Below are 17,894 nucleotides of genomic sequence, written 5' to 3'. Positions count from 1 at the left end.
TATCGCTGTCCCGTTTCGCTTACATAACAAAAAGCGAAACGGCGATAGTTTTTCGCGCGTTCATTTAATCACACGCTTCACCGCTCTCTGATTGGTCGATGTTAACGGTGATCAGTGTTCGCGTCCGTAGATTTAGACACAATAAGACTTGGCAAATTATCTCAGAAATTAATGAGTTCTGAGCGGTTAGTGCGAGTTTGTACTCGATCAAACGCGGCGAGCAAGTAATCGCGAATTTGTATGTAACTGCATTAGTGTCATCGCGTGACCGCTAGATAGCGCTGCATGTCAATTCTGCTATTTTATTTTAATCCGAAACGGATCTGAAACGCATTGATTACAACTTTTGGTATTCTACTAACAATTTGTCAAAACGAAGCCGTAACGCATTGGTTACCGAAACCGAAACGGTTTGGTTGTCGTATTCTGCTAAAGGACACGTAACCTTCCGTTTGCCGTTCGGCTATTATTTCGTATTCTGATAAGGTTTTGACAGTTGGTCCGGCCGAAACGCAACGGTTCTGCATTGGTTGAATTGTCTAAAGTTACAGTTTTGCATCGGCAGCAAATAACCAACCGCTTCCGTTTCATTTGCGTTTCAGCTATCAACGTAAAGTTACTGGAATACCGTTTGACAATATAAACGCAACTGTAACCAAGCTGAAACGCATCCGAACTGTTTCGGTTAACAAATAGCAGAATTGGCCTGCAGCTGATCATATCACATACAAATTCGCGTTCACTTGCTCCCTCAGAGCCCCTCTGATAAATATTCAACATTCAGATAGATTCTCAGCTGTCGTTTAGAATCCTACGAAGGTTTATATATATATATATTTTACATACATACATACATTATACATACATTTTATGAACTGTCGGATCATTCTTGTTACAAGAGACTAGTCTTAGCCTTTGCGAGACCGTTGGCTCTGTCTACCCCGTAACGGATAAAGACGTGATTGTATGCATGTATGAATTCCAATCCATCTCGAACAAATGCGACGCTTGCCTCAAGATAAAATTATACTAAGCTAATTTAATGTACAATTTTGACTATTTACAAGTTCGAATCCTGTCAGTTTATATATAACATTGCGATTGAGAAATCTCAGCCGTATCGCCATCCTTGTCTGTCTAACACTGTTAGTGCGAGACAGCGATATGGTCAAATCAATAATTGATTATTGTAAAGCCAGGTACACACTGGGCTGACGGACATTGGCGACGAGCCACATCCGTTGGCGCAGTGTGTACGCAGCTTTTTTTTCTTGATTAAAAAGTTTAACGTTTCGTGAATAACTAGCATTAAGACCAAGTTATGTTACTTGTATTTCGTCACACTTTCATTCGTTAAACACGTGTCAGGCGGATTTGTTATACCTATGTCATGCACACTTTCAATCATACAATATAAATATATATATATATATTTACTAGCTGTGCCCGCGACTTCGTCCGCGTTGAATAGTTATTTTGGGCATCATTGAAGCCTTCAAGGATGAATACTTAGTTTTCCCCGGTTTTTTTTCACAAACAAACAAAATCTTCAGCTTTATTATATTAATATAGATTATACGCGAAATGGACTCTTGGCAAAATATACATATATACAAACATACATATATAACGACTCTTTCCTGAAAGACCGGTTCTTACTACCACGATTCCTGTATAATTGCGTATTCAATATACAAACATACAAATGGTCACGTCTATCTTCCTTGGGGACCAGACAGAGGCAACGTGTTGAAAAGACTGATAGGCCAAGTTCAGCTGTATGGCTTAATGATGGAATTGAGATTCAAATAGTGACAGGTCACTAGCCCATCGCCTACAAAAAGGATCCTACATTTATAAGCCTTCAAAAAATCGCTTTTTAAGACATCCATTGGCAAGATATGAAGTGGTCCTTTTCTGGAGTACTGGGAACCACAAGGTATAATCAAAATCACAATTCGCAAAAGGTTAGATCAAAATCACATTAACATAGACGACCTTATGTGAAGCTATTATACTTATATGTGGATGAAGCGAATGAAGTATACAGGGATCGTGGCAAGTGGAAAGATGTGGTCTCCGCCTACCCCTACAGGGAAGAGGCATTATGTATTAAGAAAGTATGTGTGTACAGTCGACTGCAAGAAAACTTGAGCTGTATCTTGTTTTAATTTTTAATGTAATGAAATCAAATGATACTTAATTGATTTGACAAAACCGCTTTCCGTTCCAATCATAATGTCGCTATACCCTATCAAGGGTTCATGTTGCACCCATTATTAAAACAGTAACTATTGTAGTAATTAGAACTGAAATGTACAAAATAATATGCTAAGGGATAATGATATGCAATGACTAAGGGATAGGCTTATAAACTTGGGATTATTATTTTAGGCGACGGAATAGCAACCTCCCAATATATATAATACTAGCTGTACCCGCGACCTCGTCCGCGTGGAATAGTTATTTTGGGCATCATTGAAGCCCTCAAGGATAAATAATTTACCCCATATTTTTACATTTTTCATTAATTCTTCGCTCCTAATAGTTCCAGCGTGATGATATATAGCCGAAAGCCTTCCTCGATAAATGGTCTATTCAACACAAAAATAATTTTTCAATTCGAACCAGTAGTTTTCAGCTTTATAATATTAGTATAGAGGTCCTTACAATCAATATTAACATAAAAAAAGAAACAAAAAAAATGACGTAATACATATATTTAATAACGTGGATTCTATCATGTTATTTACCAATAGTTTCAAGACCTTGTCATCATCCCTATTGTACTACAATTCATCTTATTACTATTCCACAATTATTTTACAGTGGGCCACATAGAAAAACACACAAATTTGTAAGTACCTTCGGTACATATTACAACACTTATAATTCTATTCAGCTCACTGATATTGGCCAGATAAATATTAAGTCACACTGTTCTTCGTAAACAAAGTTATTTGTAATAATTAAAAATCATTTCACGCACATCATTGTTCCATCATCGGTCATAGCACACGCGAAGAGATAATGTCGCACACGGAGTGTTCATCATTTCACACTGATCATTGTAAAGTCCTGATTTTGTGTTGTATGTCGAACACATTTACAAAAAGTCCTGATATTGTGTTGTATATGTCGAACCAAACATAAAATGTTACGGTGTCTTCAAACTGAATACTGCATGACGCCGACGTGAGAGGACGATTTGTTATCTCGCTTTTGATTATTATTTATTTATTTATTAATGAATAAATTGCACATCATTACAGATGAATTATAATAATAATAAATATATTATGTGCAGTGGGTTATGTTTGGAGGTAATACGTTCCAGCCGTGTTAACAAAATCCTAAGTTTAATTTTAACAGAATCATTACATTGTTTCATTTCATTATTTTAGAGCATTCTTATATTCACTATGAAAATAAAAACAATTATAAAAAATATATATTTGATATCAAACGATATATCACTATGTCAATTAAACAACTGTTCAATTATTTTGAAACTGTTATTTACTGTAGAAATAAAAAAAAAAATTATAGTTTAGCAAAACAAGTTGCAGACTATAAATACTGACTGACTGACTGATTTTGACGACATTGTAATTTCATCTATTTAACAATGTACAATAATATAACTATTCATCAAAATGGCTCTTCTAAAACGTATTCAACGGTTCAACATTGTCTTAGAATCGAATCAGAACAATCGTCGTCACAAAATCGAGATAAGCAATCGCCCCCCCGCGCCCGCACGGAGCACTACTCACTGCGGCCGCCTCCCCGGCACAATCACCGTTTGAAGAACACGTACAGCAAACACTAATCCTTCTCCGTCTTCTTCCTCTTCTTCTCCGCCTTCTCCTTCTTCTTCTCCGCCTCCTTCTTCTTCTTCGCGGGCTTCTTCGCCTCCTCGGGCTCGGGCGATTTGAACTCCTCCGGTATCCGTTTCTTCAGCGGCGATTTGATCGGCGTCTTTTCAGGCGTGGGCAGTTCTTTCTTCGACGACCTCAACTGCTTCGGCGATCTGACCTCCTTCTCCGGCGTCACGGATTTGGACTTCTCCGACTCCTGTGACTTCTTCGTGGATTTGGCCGGCTTGGAGCCTTCCTCGCCGGGTATGCCGAGTATCTCCGCCCACTGGTCGGGCGGCGGGGTGGGCTGCTTCCGATCGTCCTCAGTCTGAAGTGAGAACGGTTGGCGTTAGGAGACACGGCGCGGGGTTGCAATGCGGTTGTGACAAGGTACAAGGTGACCCATTTGCTATCTTATACGTGGGGAAGTCGAAAGTGCGAACGAGCAAATGTTTAAAAAATAATATTATTATGATTATTTTACACGATTCTTGGTTCTTAACTTTTCAATTCAAAAAATTAAAAAATAAGAAGCAAATGGGACGAACCACCAAGCACCTTGACAATCGCACAGAGTGCAGTCACCAACCCCGCATTCACTTTCACGTAACATTCATTGTTTTAAAATCTCATTGATAGATTGATTCTTGGACTGACGCGATAAAAATTTTAAATTTTTCTTCAAAGAAAAATCTAATAATGAGGATTTTTACAAAAACAAAAAGATATATAGACTGTTCACTCCTCCGGATACGAGGCTGATGTATAAGTATGAATGTATCAAAAATATAAAGACCCTAGATGGCAGCACAGTCACGGGTCGCTGCTATTGGCTACATTTGAAAGAGCAACAGAACATATCATTCAATGGTCCAATCAACAAAGTCGATTGGACCTTATGTCGCTGTGTTGCCATCTAGTGAAATAAAAAAATGTTTAATTTGGAACGAAAATGACTTAATTTCATACAATTAAAAATCCTCATTATTAAAAAAATTAAATTAGAATAATGGCAATTTGAACGCAAGTTTTTTTTATTTTAACAGTGTCATTACGTGAAAGCTTCATAAAAAGCGAACCTGCATCGGACACAAACGCTGGCAACACTGACGGACGGCCTTAGGAATTACACGTCTAAAAATTATGACTACGCCGTGTGGTTAACAGGTAAATAATAGATGTCTTTGCTTGTTACTTGCTTTTAATATTGAAGTTATTATTCAGGAATGTTATAGAATATCACAGAATATTATATATTTATATAGGTTATATACAAATCTCGATTACTTTTAACGTGTTTAATTTCATTTAAAAAAGGAAATTGTAACAAATAATTTTTTTTCATACATATATTAAATTTCTGCATTAATTGTCAAATAAATTTTATCGTTACATATTTTGACATAGAATGAAAAAAAAAAACAAACTGCCTCAAAAATTTAATAGTATAATTTGAAATACAAAAATAATGAAAAAAAAAATACATTAACATATCAATTCACCTTATTGACAACAACAAGTCTAAATTAGTTGTGCAAGTTTTAACAACATTATTTGGTAATGAAATTAAACACACAAATATTAGTTGACAACATTGTTAAATTCTATAAAATTCTAGAATATTCCAAAGGCCGCGTGTCATGTATCTGCGGGGCGCATGTCCGACAACGAGTGCTATTCATTAAATTTGTGACTCAACAACACACGACTATGTGCATTTGAACTCAAAGTATACTGTAATATTAATTTAACACACGACTATGTGCATTTAAACTTAAAGTATACTGTAATATTAATTTAACTGTTTTTTTATAGAAAAGGCTAAGCTTTGTCTAATGTCGTGTCTATAATCACGTTTTTAAAGAACTGCGACACGACTATATGAATTTCAACTTTAAGTACCTATAGGTAATATTAATTTAACTGGTTTTTTTTATAGAATATGAAAGGCTTAGTACTGTTTAACGTCGTGTATATCACTTTTTAGAGAATCACGTTTTTAGAGAACTACGACACGACTAATTATGTGCATTTGAACTAAAACTGTACTTAATTAAACTTTAACTGTATTTTTTATAGAAAATTAGAAGGCATAGCACTGTCTAACGTCGTGTCTATAATCACATTTTTACGACACCCTACATTGCTACATTAACTAATATGTTTTCAATAGAAGAGTAGGCACTTATATTCGGATCACAATTACGTGCCGTATATTTTTTTTTTGCCGAATTGTTTTTGAGTTGCCAATTTAATAAATAGCACAGCAGGTATCGTCTCCTGACGCCACCGCCTCTGTTGCCTACGCTGTACCGCCCCTGGAGCACAGCACGCGCGATGCCGTTTTGATCGCGCGCATATAAAACTATCGCTATCCCGTTTCAGGTTATAATAAAAAGCGAAAAAGCGCATAGTTTTTCGCGCGAGGAAAACTGCGTCGCTCGACGCGTGCTACGGAGGCTGGAGAATTAACCCACTGGAGTTGACCATAGCATTTGTAACAAGGCGACAACGCGTATATAACATCCAGGGCCCGACATTCATATAAACATATCACGGTAAGGAATCAAGTCTATATCCCTTGCCGGAGCGGAGCCGGCAGTCTTGAAAATAGTGACAGGTCGCTAACCCATCGCCTATAAGAAGACTACTATACAAATTTATAAGCTAATCTCTTAGACGCCTTTTACGACATCCATGGGGAAAAGATGTCGTGGTCCCTATTCATTTTTATATTGGTGCCGGGAACCACACGGCCCGACAGACAGATGAAAACTTAATTATTTTTTATGTCGTGTAATATCGAGTGAGATATTAGTGAAAGCCAAATTCGCAAACAGAGACTGGGGGAACAATAACTAAGACATGTTTTCACAAGTTCCATTATGATATACTACATTTAGTGCATACTCCAGTGGATCTAATACTCCGTGAACCCAACATCTCACATGGATTTAAAGTGGAAAATACGGCGAATATAGTTTTTAAATTTAAAAAAAAGATGAAATTATTTATTTTGTAAAATAGTATTTCATAAACGAAAAACCTTTACGAAAAAAAAAAAATATATTCATCGTATTTTCCCTTTAAAACACAAACCCCCTATATATTGACCGAGCAGTAATCACATAATCTAGAGCGTTGGTGGTCGAATTGGTAAGGTGCCTCGACATTAGTTTGAATACTAACCGATGCTCTTACGGCGAGGGAAAACATCGTTAGGAAACATGATATTCAGGCAACTGGATGTGTAACCATGGATCTAATACGGGTTGGATGACAGCCGCTTCGTGTAAAAACCTGACACATCCAATCCAGAATCCATGGTCAAAAGCATACCCCGGGCTCCTCCCCAGAGTGGTGAGGATGCAACCGGGACTTAAATCCGGGAGGAAGAAGAAGTCATCACAAAACCTTACATATTCAACTTTTTATAAATCACACAAGTCCCGCGAGCTCCGTACAATAAATTTCACAGCACGCACATCATAAACACTGAACACTGCACTGACGCACTATGGCACATTGCGCTGGGGCGGCCCCCAGGCGTGGGTCCCGCAGATTATGACAATCGGCTGTTTATATTGTGTATAGGCTGACGGGTTAACATTTAGAAAGATTTAAAAAAAAACCTATTTCGAAGTGACGAGAGCCAAACGTCACAACATATAAAAGACATCAAATAAATTTGATTAAATTTTTTTTTCGTGATAAATATAAGGACTGCTTATTTATAAAATTTGGTGCCGTAACCCGTCAACCGACACCGCCAAAATTTGTTACACTTCAATATTAAACTCACACCCACCTTAACTCACGCCGAACGCCGTCTCCCGAATTGAACGGATACCGAATTTTTTTTCTTTCAAAAATTCAATTTATATTTTGACAAAAACACATTTCTTTTTCACTTATGCAAAATAAATAAAAAACCAGCGAATCGCGAAACTTTCGCAAACAGCGTTAATCGTATTTTATAACGTGTCCGAAGCAGATTACGCAAAAAAAAAGAAACAAATTCGAATAATCAAATACATGACCGCACATTTCTATTCGCACAGTCGGGTAATTTCGCATTGCATTCAAAAATACTTAAATTAACACAATAGTTATAGTAAAGTTTCGAGCCAGAGGGCATTAGAACAACTCTGTTTCATCCTGTGGATACAAGAAGGCGGACGATGAAAACTTTGCTAAATCTTTTTACAAAATGTATCTCTGACAGGATGAGAATGATAAAAACGATTATTTCTCTTAAAAAAAATTTGCTAAACAAATAAGGTGCATATAATCTATAATAAGATATTAAAAACTGATAGCTATTAATTCTTTGTCTCGTGAAGAGGCTGATTCCTGGAAAAGTGGAACCAGGTAGCCAGACCCCTCCCCGGAAATATAAGAATAAGTACATATTACAAAACTATTACATCCCACTGTTGAATGAAAGATATCTAGTTGAGTGCTCTGGAGTCGGAAATAAATTAGTATGTCTGATCGAAAACATTTGGCAAACAAAATATTCTAATAGCGCCATCTACAGTGATCTATAAGTCCCATGAAGCTTTGAATTTCAATTGATGAATTATAATTAATTAAACTTTAACATTGTTTCAAAAACTATTTCTAATATATTTTCTGGTGCAAATAATTATTATCAAGCGATAACCGCTGCCTTTTGCGCGTCACTCAATTTAATTCTTATGTGTACGGTAGTAGGAATTCATTCAACAATGACTAAGTGTCATCCGTTTTCAAAATTATTATTTTACTTATCATAACATCATTTGTTAACTTGGCACCATAAATGCATCAAATGTTGAATCTTTGATTCTGAGCAAAAAAAAATAACAAAGAATTTTTTATAGAGTTTTGATGACATAAGCACATAATCATAATTTCCTAAGGATTTTTGTAAATTCCCACGGTAACTTAGACCCCCCGGATCACAGTATCCACTGCCCTAAGACATCTCTAGCTGGTCTCAACTATAAGCGTCGCAAGATAATCGTGCAATTGTAATGGTAACTCACGTCTGCCTTCTCCTTCTTCTTGTCGCGCTTGCTGTCCTTATCTTTCTTGTCGTCTCTGTCCCTCTCCTTGTCCTTGTCCTTGTCTTTGTCCCGCTCTTTCTTCTCCTTCTTACTGCTGCGGTCGCGGTCTGAAAGTTCACAATTCTTCATTAAATTTTTTTTTTTGTTTAATTATGTAGGTTTTTTTAAATCTATTAAAATTAAATCAAATTAAAACAAAAACTACTTATAAAAAAGACAGAAAAAAAATGGATTAAAAACTAAAATTTAATTGACAAATTGTACAATCCCTGCAAAGCATCAACATGCGGGAGTGTGCCCAGAAGGCTGGCAGTTTATTATCAATAATTAATTGTTATTTTTTTAATACTCTGAATTCTAACCGATACTTTCACGGTCGGGGAAAACATCGCGAGGAAACGTGTAACCAAGCATAAATGATCCAATACAGACGTTAGCCGCTTCGTGTAAAAACCTGACTCGCCCAATCCAGGGTCCACGGTCGAAGGCACACCCCGGGCTCCTCTCCAGAGCGGTGAGGAAACCTGACTGAAGCCGGGAGAAAGAAGTATTATAATTGTTGTGACCTAGACGTGACGTGTGGTGTTTAGGATCCCTTGCGGGGTAGGCAGAGCCAACAGTCTTCACAAAGACTGGCAGACCACGTTCAGCTGTACTGCTTTATGATGGAATTGAGATTCAAACAGTGACAGATTGCCAGCCCATCGCCGCACAAAAAGGAGTTCCAAGTTCCCAAGGCCTCCTATGACACAATCAAACTGGAACTCACCCTTCTCCTTCCCCTCCTTCTCCTTCTTCCTCTCCTCTTTGACAATCTTGCAGTACTCCCTGAAGTAGTCCTCCTTCAGGGAGCTGCCGTCCACCGCCTTGTACCGCGGCTCCGAGTCCAGCTTCTTCTTGGCGTCGGCCCACCTCGCGTGGCGGTCCACCGCCTTCTCCTTCAGCAGCGCTATGAAATCCGCCTTAGCCTAAAAGAGGGGGGCGGCCGTTAGTTGGGCGTATTGGCCGGCGCGACACTCCGCGGTGGCGGGCGGTTCGGGGCGGTCGGTCGGTTATATTGAAATGGCACTATTTGAATCTAGATTCTATTGTTGAGCCATAAAGCTGAAGGTGGCCTGTCAGTCTTCTCAAGATATAGACGTGATTATATTGTATGCATGAAAAGGTATAACTGAATTAGATTAATAATTTAATAATTCCAGTTCGGACATAAAGATATCCAATTACTTTGAAAATTGTTTATTGACAAGACTTTAAATGCGTATCTTATACGTACATTCTTAGTCACGATGTCAGACACTTTTATTTTGTCACTCATCAGATATCAGACAAAAACAACAATTTTAAATCTTCAATAAAATTATTTTACTAAAGTTACTGCTGTATGAACATTAACTAGTTGTAAATAACTGGAACAAAGATGACAACAAAAACAATAACAATTTGAGAAATGCAAAAGTCGTGTCTGTATTGCTAATGCTTTCTGAACTTATTTTTAAGATATTTGGAATAGAAGTAATCGAATATACATATAGGTCAGTCACAGTCTTGAAAAAATTTTAACAGAGTCGCGTACATCATCCAGTGAAATGAAAAACGACAAAAAAAAGGTAAAAAAAAAATATATAATCCCAATATCTAGTCACCCAGGCCATTAAAGTTTAAAAATAATTTAAAAAATATATATATATATAAATCTTTTCCCGACTGTACCCCAAACCGCCGGCCAAGACGCTCAACTTAATAAATATACGGCCGTATGAATGAGACCGTTCGTGCCTGAAAAAAAATAAAGATTAACGCTGAAAAGAAGAAATATGTATTAGCGGCTGTGGAGTGAAAGCATTATTAGTTCCTGAAAAAAAAATGTGATTAGAATTGGCGGGAAAGAAGCAAACGTATTTTGAATATAGAACAGGTGTTTGACATCTTTACTTATTCTTCACGACGGTAGCTTATTTTTTTTATTAATAGTTTTTACCCGGAGCCAGTCAAAAATCAGTTAAGTAGATGTCATATGACATGATATGATATGATATTACGTGACATTGATAGACCTACATACATATAGTCACGTCTATATCCCTTGCGGGGTGAACAGAGCAAACATTCTTGAAAAGACCGATAGGCCACGATCAGCTGTTTAGTCTTAATTACAGAATTGAGATTCAAATAGCGACAGGTTGCTAGCCCATCGCCTAAAAATAAAAACGCAACTTTATAAGCCTGTACCTTAGTTGCCTTTTACTACATCCATGGGAAAGAGATGGAGTGGTCCTATTTTTTTCATTGGTGCCGTCACTATGTCATTAGCTTTGAATAACATAGTAACTAAGTATAGTCGCTTCCCGAGTCCCTCCCTATGCTTGTATGTATGTATGCTCAGATCTTTAAATGTACACAACCGATTTTGATGCAATTTTTCTACAGCTTGAGCGATACAAAAGGAACGTTTTATATGTATAAAAGCTCCCCGCGCAAAGCCGGGGCGGGTCGCTAGTATCGCAAACAATTCTCAAAGCGTTCGAAACGCCGACCGCTTAACTTTGCCAAATCTTATAAAGTCTACGGCTTACAAAGTACCTTTCTGATAATGCCAATAATAAATTAATATAAAAAGAGAGTTATATATAATACATTTACTTCCTCCCGCCGTAGCCTAACAATTGTAACTTTAAAATCAAATTGAAATTGAATCAATTTTATATACACTTTTTCAACATCTATATCTATATACTAATATAAATAAAGCTGTAGAGTTTGTTTGTTTGAACACGAATGAAAATCTCAGGAACTACTGGTACGAATTGAAAAATTAAAAATTGAAAAAATATTTGTATTGAATAGACCATTTATCGAGGAAGGCTTTAGGCTAGGTATATAACATTACGCTGCAACTATAAGGAGCAAAGTAATAATGGAATATGCTGCCTACCCCTCCGGGAGTGTATTTGTATGTATGTATGCATGAGCAATTTATAATACATACATACATATAATCACGTATATACACCTTGCGGGGGAGACAGACCCAAAAGTCTTGTAAAGAAGGCCACTTTCAGCTGTTTCGTCTTATTGATAGAATTGAGATTCAAATAGTGACAGGTCGCTAGCCCATCACCTAAAAAAAGGATCCCAAGTTTATAAGCCTATTTCTTTAGTCGCCTTTTACGAAATATATGGAGAAATCATATTATTCAGTGCCGGGAACCAAACGGCACTATATATATAGTGACTTTACGAGTCCCAATGTGCTATGCAGACTGACATGGCCTTCAAAGCACGAAATATTTGTTACAGAGCAATAATTTCATTATAATCCCGTTAGAGCATCGTGTTTTCGCAAAAACACCGCGGGATTCGAACCCACGACAACAGCCACCAAGGCAAACACTAAAGCCATTTTCCAACGCGACGAAAAAAATAAATGCAAAAAGTTTCTCATTACAAAATTGATTCAACTTCAAATATTTTTAAATTGTCTTTACATTTTCATCGATAAATTGATTTCTTGCATTCGTTAATTACAAAATTAATTCAAATCTTTAATTTACAATATGGTTTCTCGTTACTTTAAATGTATAAATTCATCATAATTAGTCTGATTTACTTTCATTAATCATTTTTAATATTTACTTTGAACTTCTAATATTTTCAATTTAATATAGATAACATTCACAAAGAAATTGTCTATGTAATCAATTCAATTCAGATAATTATGTATTTTTATGTAATCGGTTCAGTAGTATTTTGAATTTAAATATATTGCAAGACTTACAAAATTCGTAAAAAACTATATTGAATTACAATTAAAAAGTAATGTTACAATATTATTTATTAATAGAAATTTCTTTGTGAATTTCGAAAACAAATAAAAAACAAAATTATACCTGTAAAAGAAATGGTAAATTTTTTTATCTACAATTATTTTTCCATTTTCAAATTCTTTGTTTCTTCGAGAAAAAGCCATCACCATTTTAAAAAAATCTACCAAAATGGTAGTTTTTACGTAGTGACATTTGCATGCAATATGCAAGATCTGGGACTTGTATAATTACTGAATATAATAAAAAATGAGATTATTACAGGCCATGAAATGACTGAATTACTTTAAAATCGGCCTTTATTTCAATTTATATAAAGTTTGGATTCACATAGCAGATATCTAACCTTAAAAACTGTGGCAAAAAAATATGTGATCATTTGACGATAATTGTACCAAATAGGTGCATTCACGAATTAATCAAAAAATACTTTATCCACATATAACATCTGTGAATAGTTTCATAATTTCTTGAAATTAAATGTCAGTAGAATATTTTTGATTCTCGTTATAGTAGAACCGCCTAAATGAGTCCTCGCCCGCGGAGTACAGGGGCGCGGGGGTATGACGACGAAGGGGAACGAAAGAGGTGCGGGCGGCGGTCGAGCGTAGCGTGTAATACAAGGGGCGAAATGTTACTGGACATTTCTTGAGATATGTGACGTCATAGTGGTTAGCGGCAAACAGGTGAAGATTTTTATTAAAAAAATAATAATGGCTATACAAAATTTGAATGAAACAACTGTAAACTATACAACGTGTTCCTTTTGTTATCCCATAACTCCATGGTATCAACGAGACCACGTACATGAATTAAATAGCATAAGCATTTTTCGATTATTGTTATTTTCAAATTTTTATTTTTCATACAAAACAATTCGATAAAAATGTGATTTTATGATATATAGGTATGATATGTAGGTAAAAAAAAGGTAATAAAGTTATGTATGTAATATTTATTTATGCAAAATTTATCAAAATTATAAATCAATCACTTATGTCCATAATATCACTATCACTGGAACTTGATTCTTCACTTTCACAACAGCCATCATCAGAATCATCAGAATCGTCTTGCACATTAATAATAAAATCAACAACTTCATCTAGGACTCCATCATGTTTGCAATATTCGTCTTCGATTTTAATCACGTGTTTAACACAATTCTCCCATTTCTCTTTGGGATATTCAGCAAATAATCTCTCTAATATTTCTTTTTTCTGGTCCAAATTAGAGTCGATACTTTTTTGTGCTAATTGTCCTTTGATATCACCCCAGACCAACTCAATTGGGTTCAGGTCTGGGTGATATGGAGGCAAACGCAATACTTCGTGTCCGTTTCTTTTCAATACCTCGTCAATTTTGTAAATATCTTCTGTGAAATTACTTTTAATTAATTTATATAAGTCATCCTTTCTAAGTTTTTCATCAAAAGGCACGTTATGTCGTCGTAGCCATTCTTGCATAGTTGGCTTGGTAGAAGCCATAGTTGGCTTTTTCTCTTCTCGAACCGAATGATAAGCTGCGTTGTCCATTACTATGACAGAATTTTGCGGTATATTAGGCATGAGCTTTTCATTTATCCATTTACTGAAATTTGCGAAATTCATAGAATCGTGATAATCACCTGTTTTACATTTGGATTTGAATATCACAAGGGCTCCGTCTACAAATCCAATTTGACCTCCACAATGTACGATGATCAAACGGTCCCCTTTACCAATATGAGATAGAACGCCAAGTTCATCCTTTGATTGCCAACATTTTGAAACGTTATGAGACGCGTTTACATAAGTTTCGTCAAGGTATAAAATATGTCTTCCTTCTCTACGATATTTTTTAATAGTATTTAGGTATTTCCACCTCCACGATGTGATATTTGGCTGTTCGATAAGGAGTTTCCTTTTAGATCCGCATTTCTTAAATTTAAAACCTAGATCATGTAATAATAGCCTTAAATATTCCCTGCCGCAGTGTAATATATTCTCTTCTCTAAGTACAGCGTTCAAAGTTTTCAGAGTAGGTATTTTTTTGAAAATTGTGTAAAACTGAGTGACTTTTCTTCTTACCACTCCTTTTGTGAAATCGTCTATTTCCACTCTTTTTCTACGAACCTGTTTTGGTTTTCTCGGTGATTTAAATCTCTCGTTGTCATTTAATGCTTTCCCTTGTTGTACAATTCTAGATACAGTCTTTTCTGATAGTCCAGTAACTTCTGCTACAGTTTTATTTAAAGGTATATCTTGTTTATATTCATCAGAATTTGGGTCGAGTTTCTTTTTTCTAAAATATTCATATACGTTAAACGCCATTTGTTTGCACTGACTATTAATTCTATGTCCGAAAATATTTCGACTCATCTTGAGAATGTAATCTCATGTATAATTTTCACAAGGCGTCCGCAACTGTCAACACGTGTGATCGCTAACCGCGTAGCGAGCGAACTGAGTTTTTACAAGAATGCGCCCGCCGCCCGCACCTCTCTCGGTCCCCTTCGTCGTCATACCCCCGCGCCCCTGTACTCCGCGGGCGAGGACTCATTTAGGCGGTTCTACTATAGTAACATATATCATGAAATTACATATTAAAAGTTTTGTAAGAAATAAATTATTCCCTTGTTCTCATTTTGCGATTCGAAAGTTGTATATTTTTTAATACTTCCTTTTTTTAATTAAAATATTTTGCAAATGTTTTTCAAAGCCAAAATTATGAAAATAATCTTTCACGCACGCAAACACACCTCGGTCTGTAAGTCATTATTGCGTGCACAACTAAATCACCTTGACTTTTTTTAATAAATCTCCACATTTAGTATTTTAAAGATATTATATTTGTATATCTTTCTCTCAACACTTCAAGTTATTATATATAAAAGTATAGTTAATTTCATGATATAGCGATACGTCCGCTTCTGTAAACATATAAGTACCATAGAGTATCGTCAAGTGATCATCCGGCGGGCGCCGCTCGCCGCCGCGTCCCCGGGCCGCCCTCCGCTCTCCGCTATCACAAACAAGTTACCGCATCGATATCGGCTCATCGCGACTAGAAGAGGATGCAGCGACTGTGCTTTGCGGTTTGGTTAGTTATATATAACTTTAGCACCAAGTATTGTTGCAACTATTCATTGCAACATAATATGACGCGAATTGTAACGCGAGAAATTTTGATTTTAATCTTTTATTATATCATATTTATTCATTTAGGTAACTTAATACTTGGAATACCATAATTTTTAGCACTTATTAGGTACTTGTATACTGAAATACTAGTTAACAAAATACTCCTAGCTGTATCTCTGTATAAGATATTATTATGATAAAGTATTGTTGAGTTAGTATTCAATATAACGAGGAGAACTGCCTCTTATTGTGTAATATCTCGACATATTTATTTTTTTAACATCCTAATATATAAAAGAATATGTATATATTGTATAATTTCAACCATGAAACACAGTCGCTGGCGTTAGCTGTATATGATTAGGGGGAAAAATCACATTATTTCATGTCGTTGGTATTCTCGACTTTGCAATACATTACATTATATTATCTACATTCGAAATGTATAATTTTTATAATAAAGATAGTAATGGAAGATTAAAAAAAAACCATCGACAATACCAAAGACAAAAAAAGAGTTGATCGAGAAATATTCAAATATTTTTAATAAGAATCAGACAAAAATCATTGCAATTATAAAATAACATGACATGACATTATTCAAAATCAATTGTATCGGGATTCGAACCCGTATACTTTAACCAAGGGTCGTATTATATAATTCCAACAGGATTCGAACCTGAATAGACCGATAGACTTTCCTGGAATAAAATTCAATTTGTGTATAAATACAATTATAAAACAGTAAATTTAAGACTTGTCTCATTGACACACACACACACAAACAAAATAAAAACCAACAAATAAATGCGGACGAAATGTCAAATGTATAAATACATGCCCTCACTGGGAATCGAACCCACTTCACTTCAAATGATTAAAACTCCCAACACATCAGGAGGGATTTCATTTAGGAAACACAATGTTAATTTAACGTATGTAATATTAAAAATATTAAACTATTATCATAATCATCATCTTTGTGAGCACTATTTATAATTTTAATGGAATCACTTTAACTTGATAGCGAATACAATATTACAACCAGTAGACCAGGCACACCTTTGACAATATTAATAATATCTCGAGTCAAAGCTTCAAGCTCAAACCTGACACTATGGAAACATTAAAACCAATTAAGATACATTGAAATTGAGTTGTCTAAAGTATTCCTTACTATTTAATTAGATTTATTAAAAAATTAATGAATAAATTTTATCAACTCTTTGACAGACCAATAGATTCTTAATTTTATTCTTTTATTCTCTATTTATATATTCATGAAGCCGAGCTATGTTAAAAGCGTAAGAGCAATATTATTTTGTTAGAATTTTTTTTTTGATTCCCGGTTATATGGAAAAGAAGAAAATACTTTCTTCTTAATCTATAAATTATCATATTATTGTTTCATCGAAATTATTGCTGTCGAGTCAGTATCCCAATTCGTCAAAATATTTTCTCTTAATACACACATATAGTCATATCCCTTGCGGGGTAGACAGAGCCAAACAAGACAGTCTCAAAAGGCCGCGTGATTCCCAACACTTTTAAAATAGGACCACTCCATATATGTCGTTAAAACCGACTAGAGTATAGGCTATATAAACTCGAGACTCTTCTTTTAACGCGACGGGCTATCAACCTGTCACCACATGAATCTCCACTCTATCAATCTACCGGTCCCCTCGCGCCCGCCCCCCCCCCTCCACCCCCCTCCCCGCCTCACCTGCTCCTTCTTCCTCTCCTTCTCCTCCTTCTCGCGCTTGCGCACGTCGGCGAGGTGCTCGTTGAAGTATGTCTCTCGGTCGCGCTGTTTCTCGATGGCTTTGAAGCGCTCGTCCCGCCCGTGCTTGGACGAGAAGTCCGTGAAAGACGACCTATGGAGGAGGGATATATATAAAATATATATTATGTCCATATTTTTTTTTTTTGGACTAATTACACAGATTGAGTTAGCCTCGAAGTTCGAGACTTGTGTTACGGGTAGTCTCGACCTGACCCTTTACCAGGACGTCCTCAATTTGATCAAGACACGCT

The 17,894-nt window shown here is 35.9% G+C and overlaps 1 protein-coding gene across 1 annotated transcript in view; it reads right to left on the bottom strand.

Moving 5' to 3' along the window:
* LOC106135362 (transcription elongation regulator 1) overlaps positions 1–17,894 on the bottom strand; it is a 50,536-nt gene that overhangs the window by 9,253 nt on the left and 23,389 nt on the right. Inside the window, exons 15-17 of the mRNA XM_060953318.1 lie at positions 17,584–17,734; positions 9,681–9,879; positions 8,891–9,018 (exon numbers count right to left, since the gene is read on the bottom strand). Coding sequence (XP_060809301.1) covers positions 8,891–9,018; positions 9,681–9,879; positions 17,584–17,734 — 478 coding nt within the window. The remainder of the gene's footprint in view (positions 1–8,890; positions 9,019–9,680; positions 9,880–17,583; positions 17,735–17,894) is intronic.

Source organism: Amyelois transitella, chromosome 31 (assembly GCF_032362555.1).
Source record: "Amyelois transitella isolate CPQ chromosome 31, ilAmyTran1.1, whole genome shotgun sequence".
In the NCBI taxonomy this organism is placed as follows: domain Eukaryota; kingdom Metazoa; phylum Arthropoda; class Insecta; order Lepidoptera; family Pyralidae; genus Amyelois; species Amyelois transitella.
This window is presented reverse-complemented; position numbering and strand designations above follow the sequence as displayed.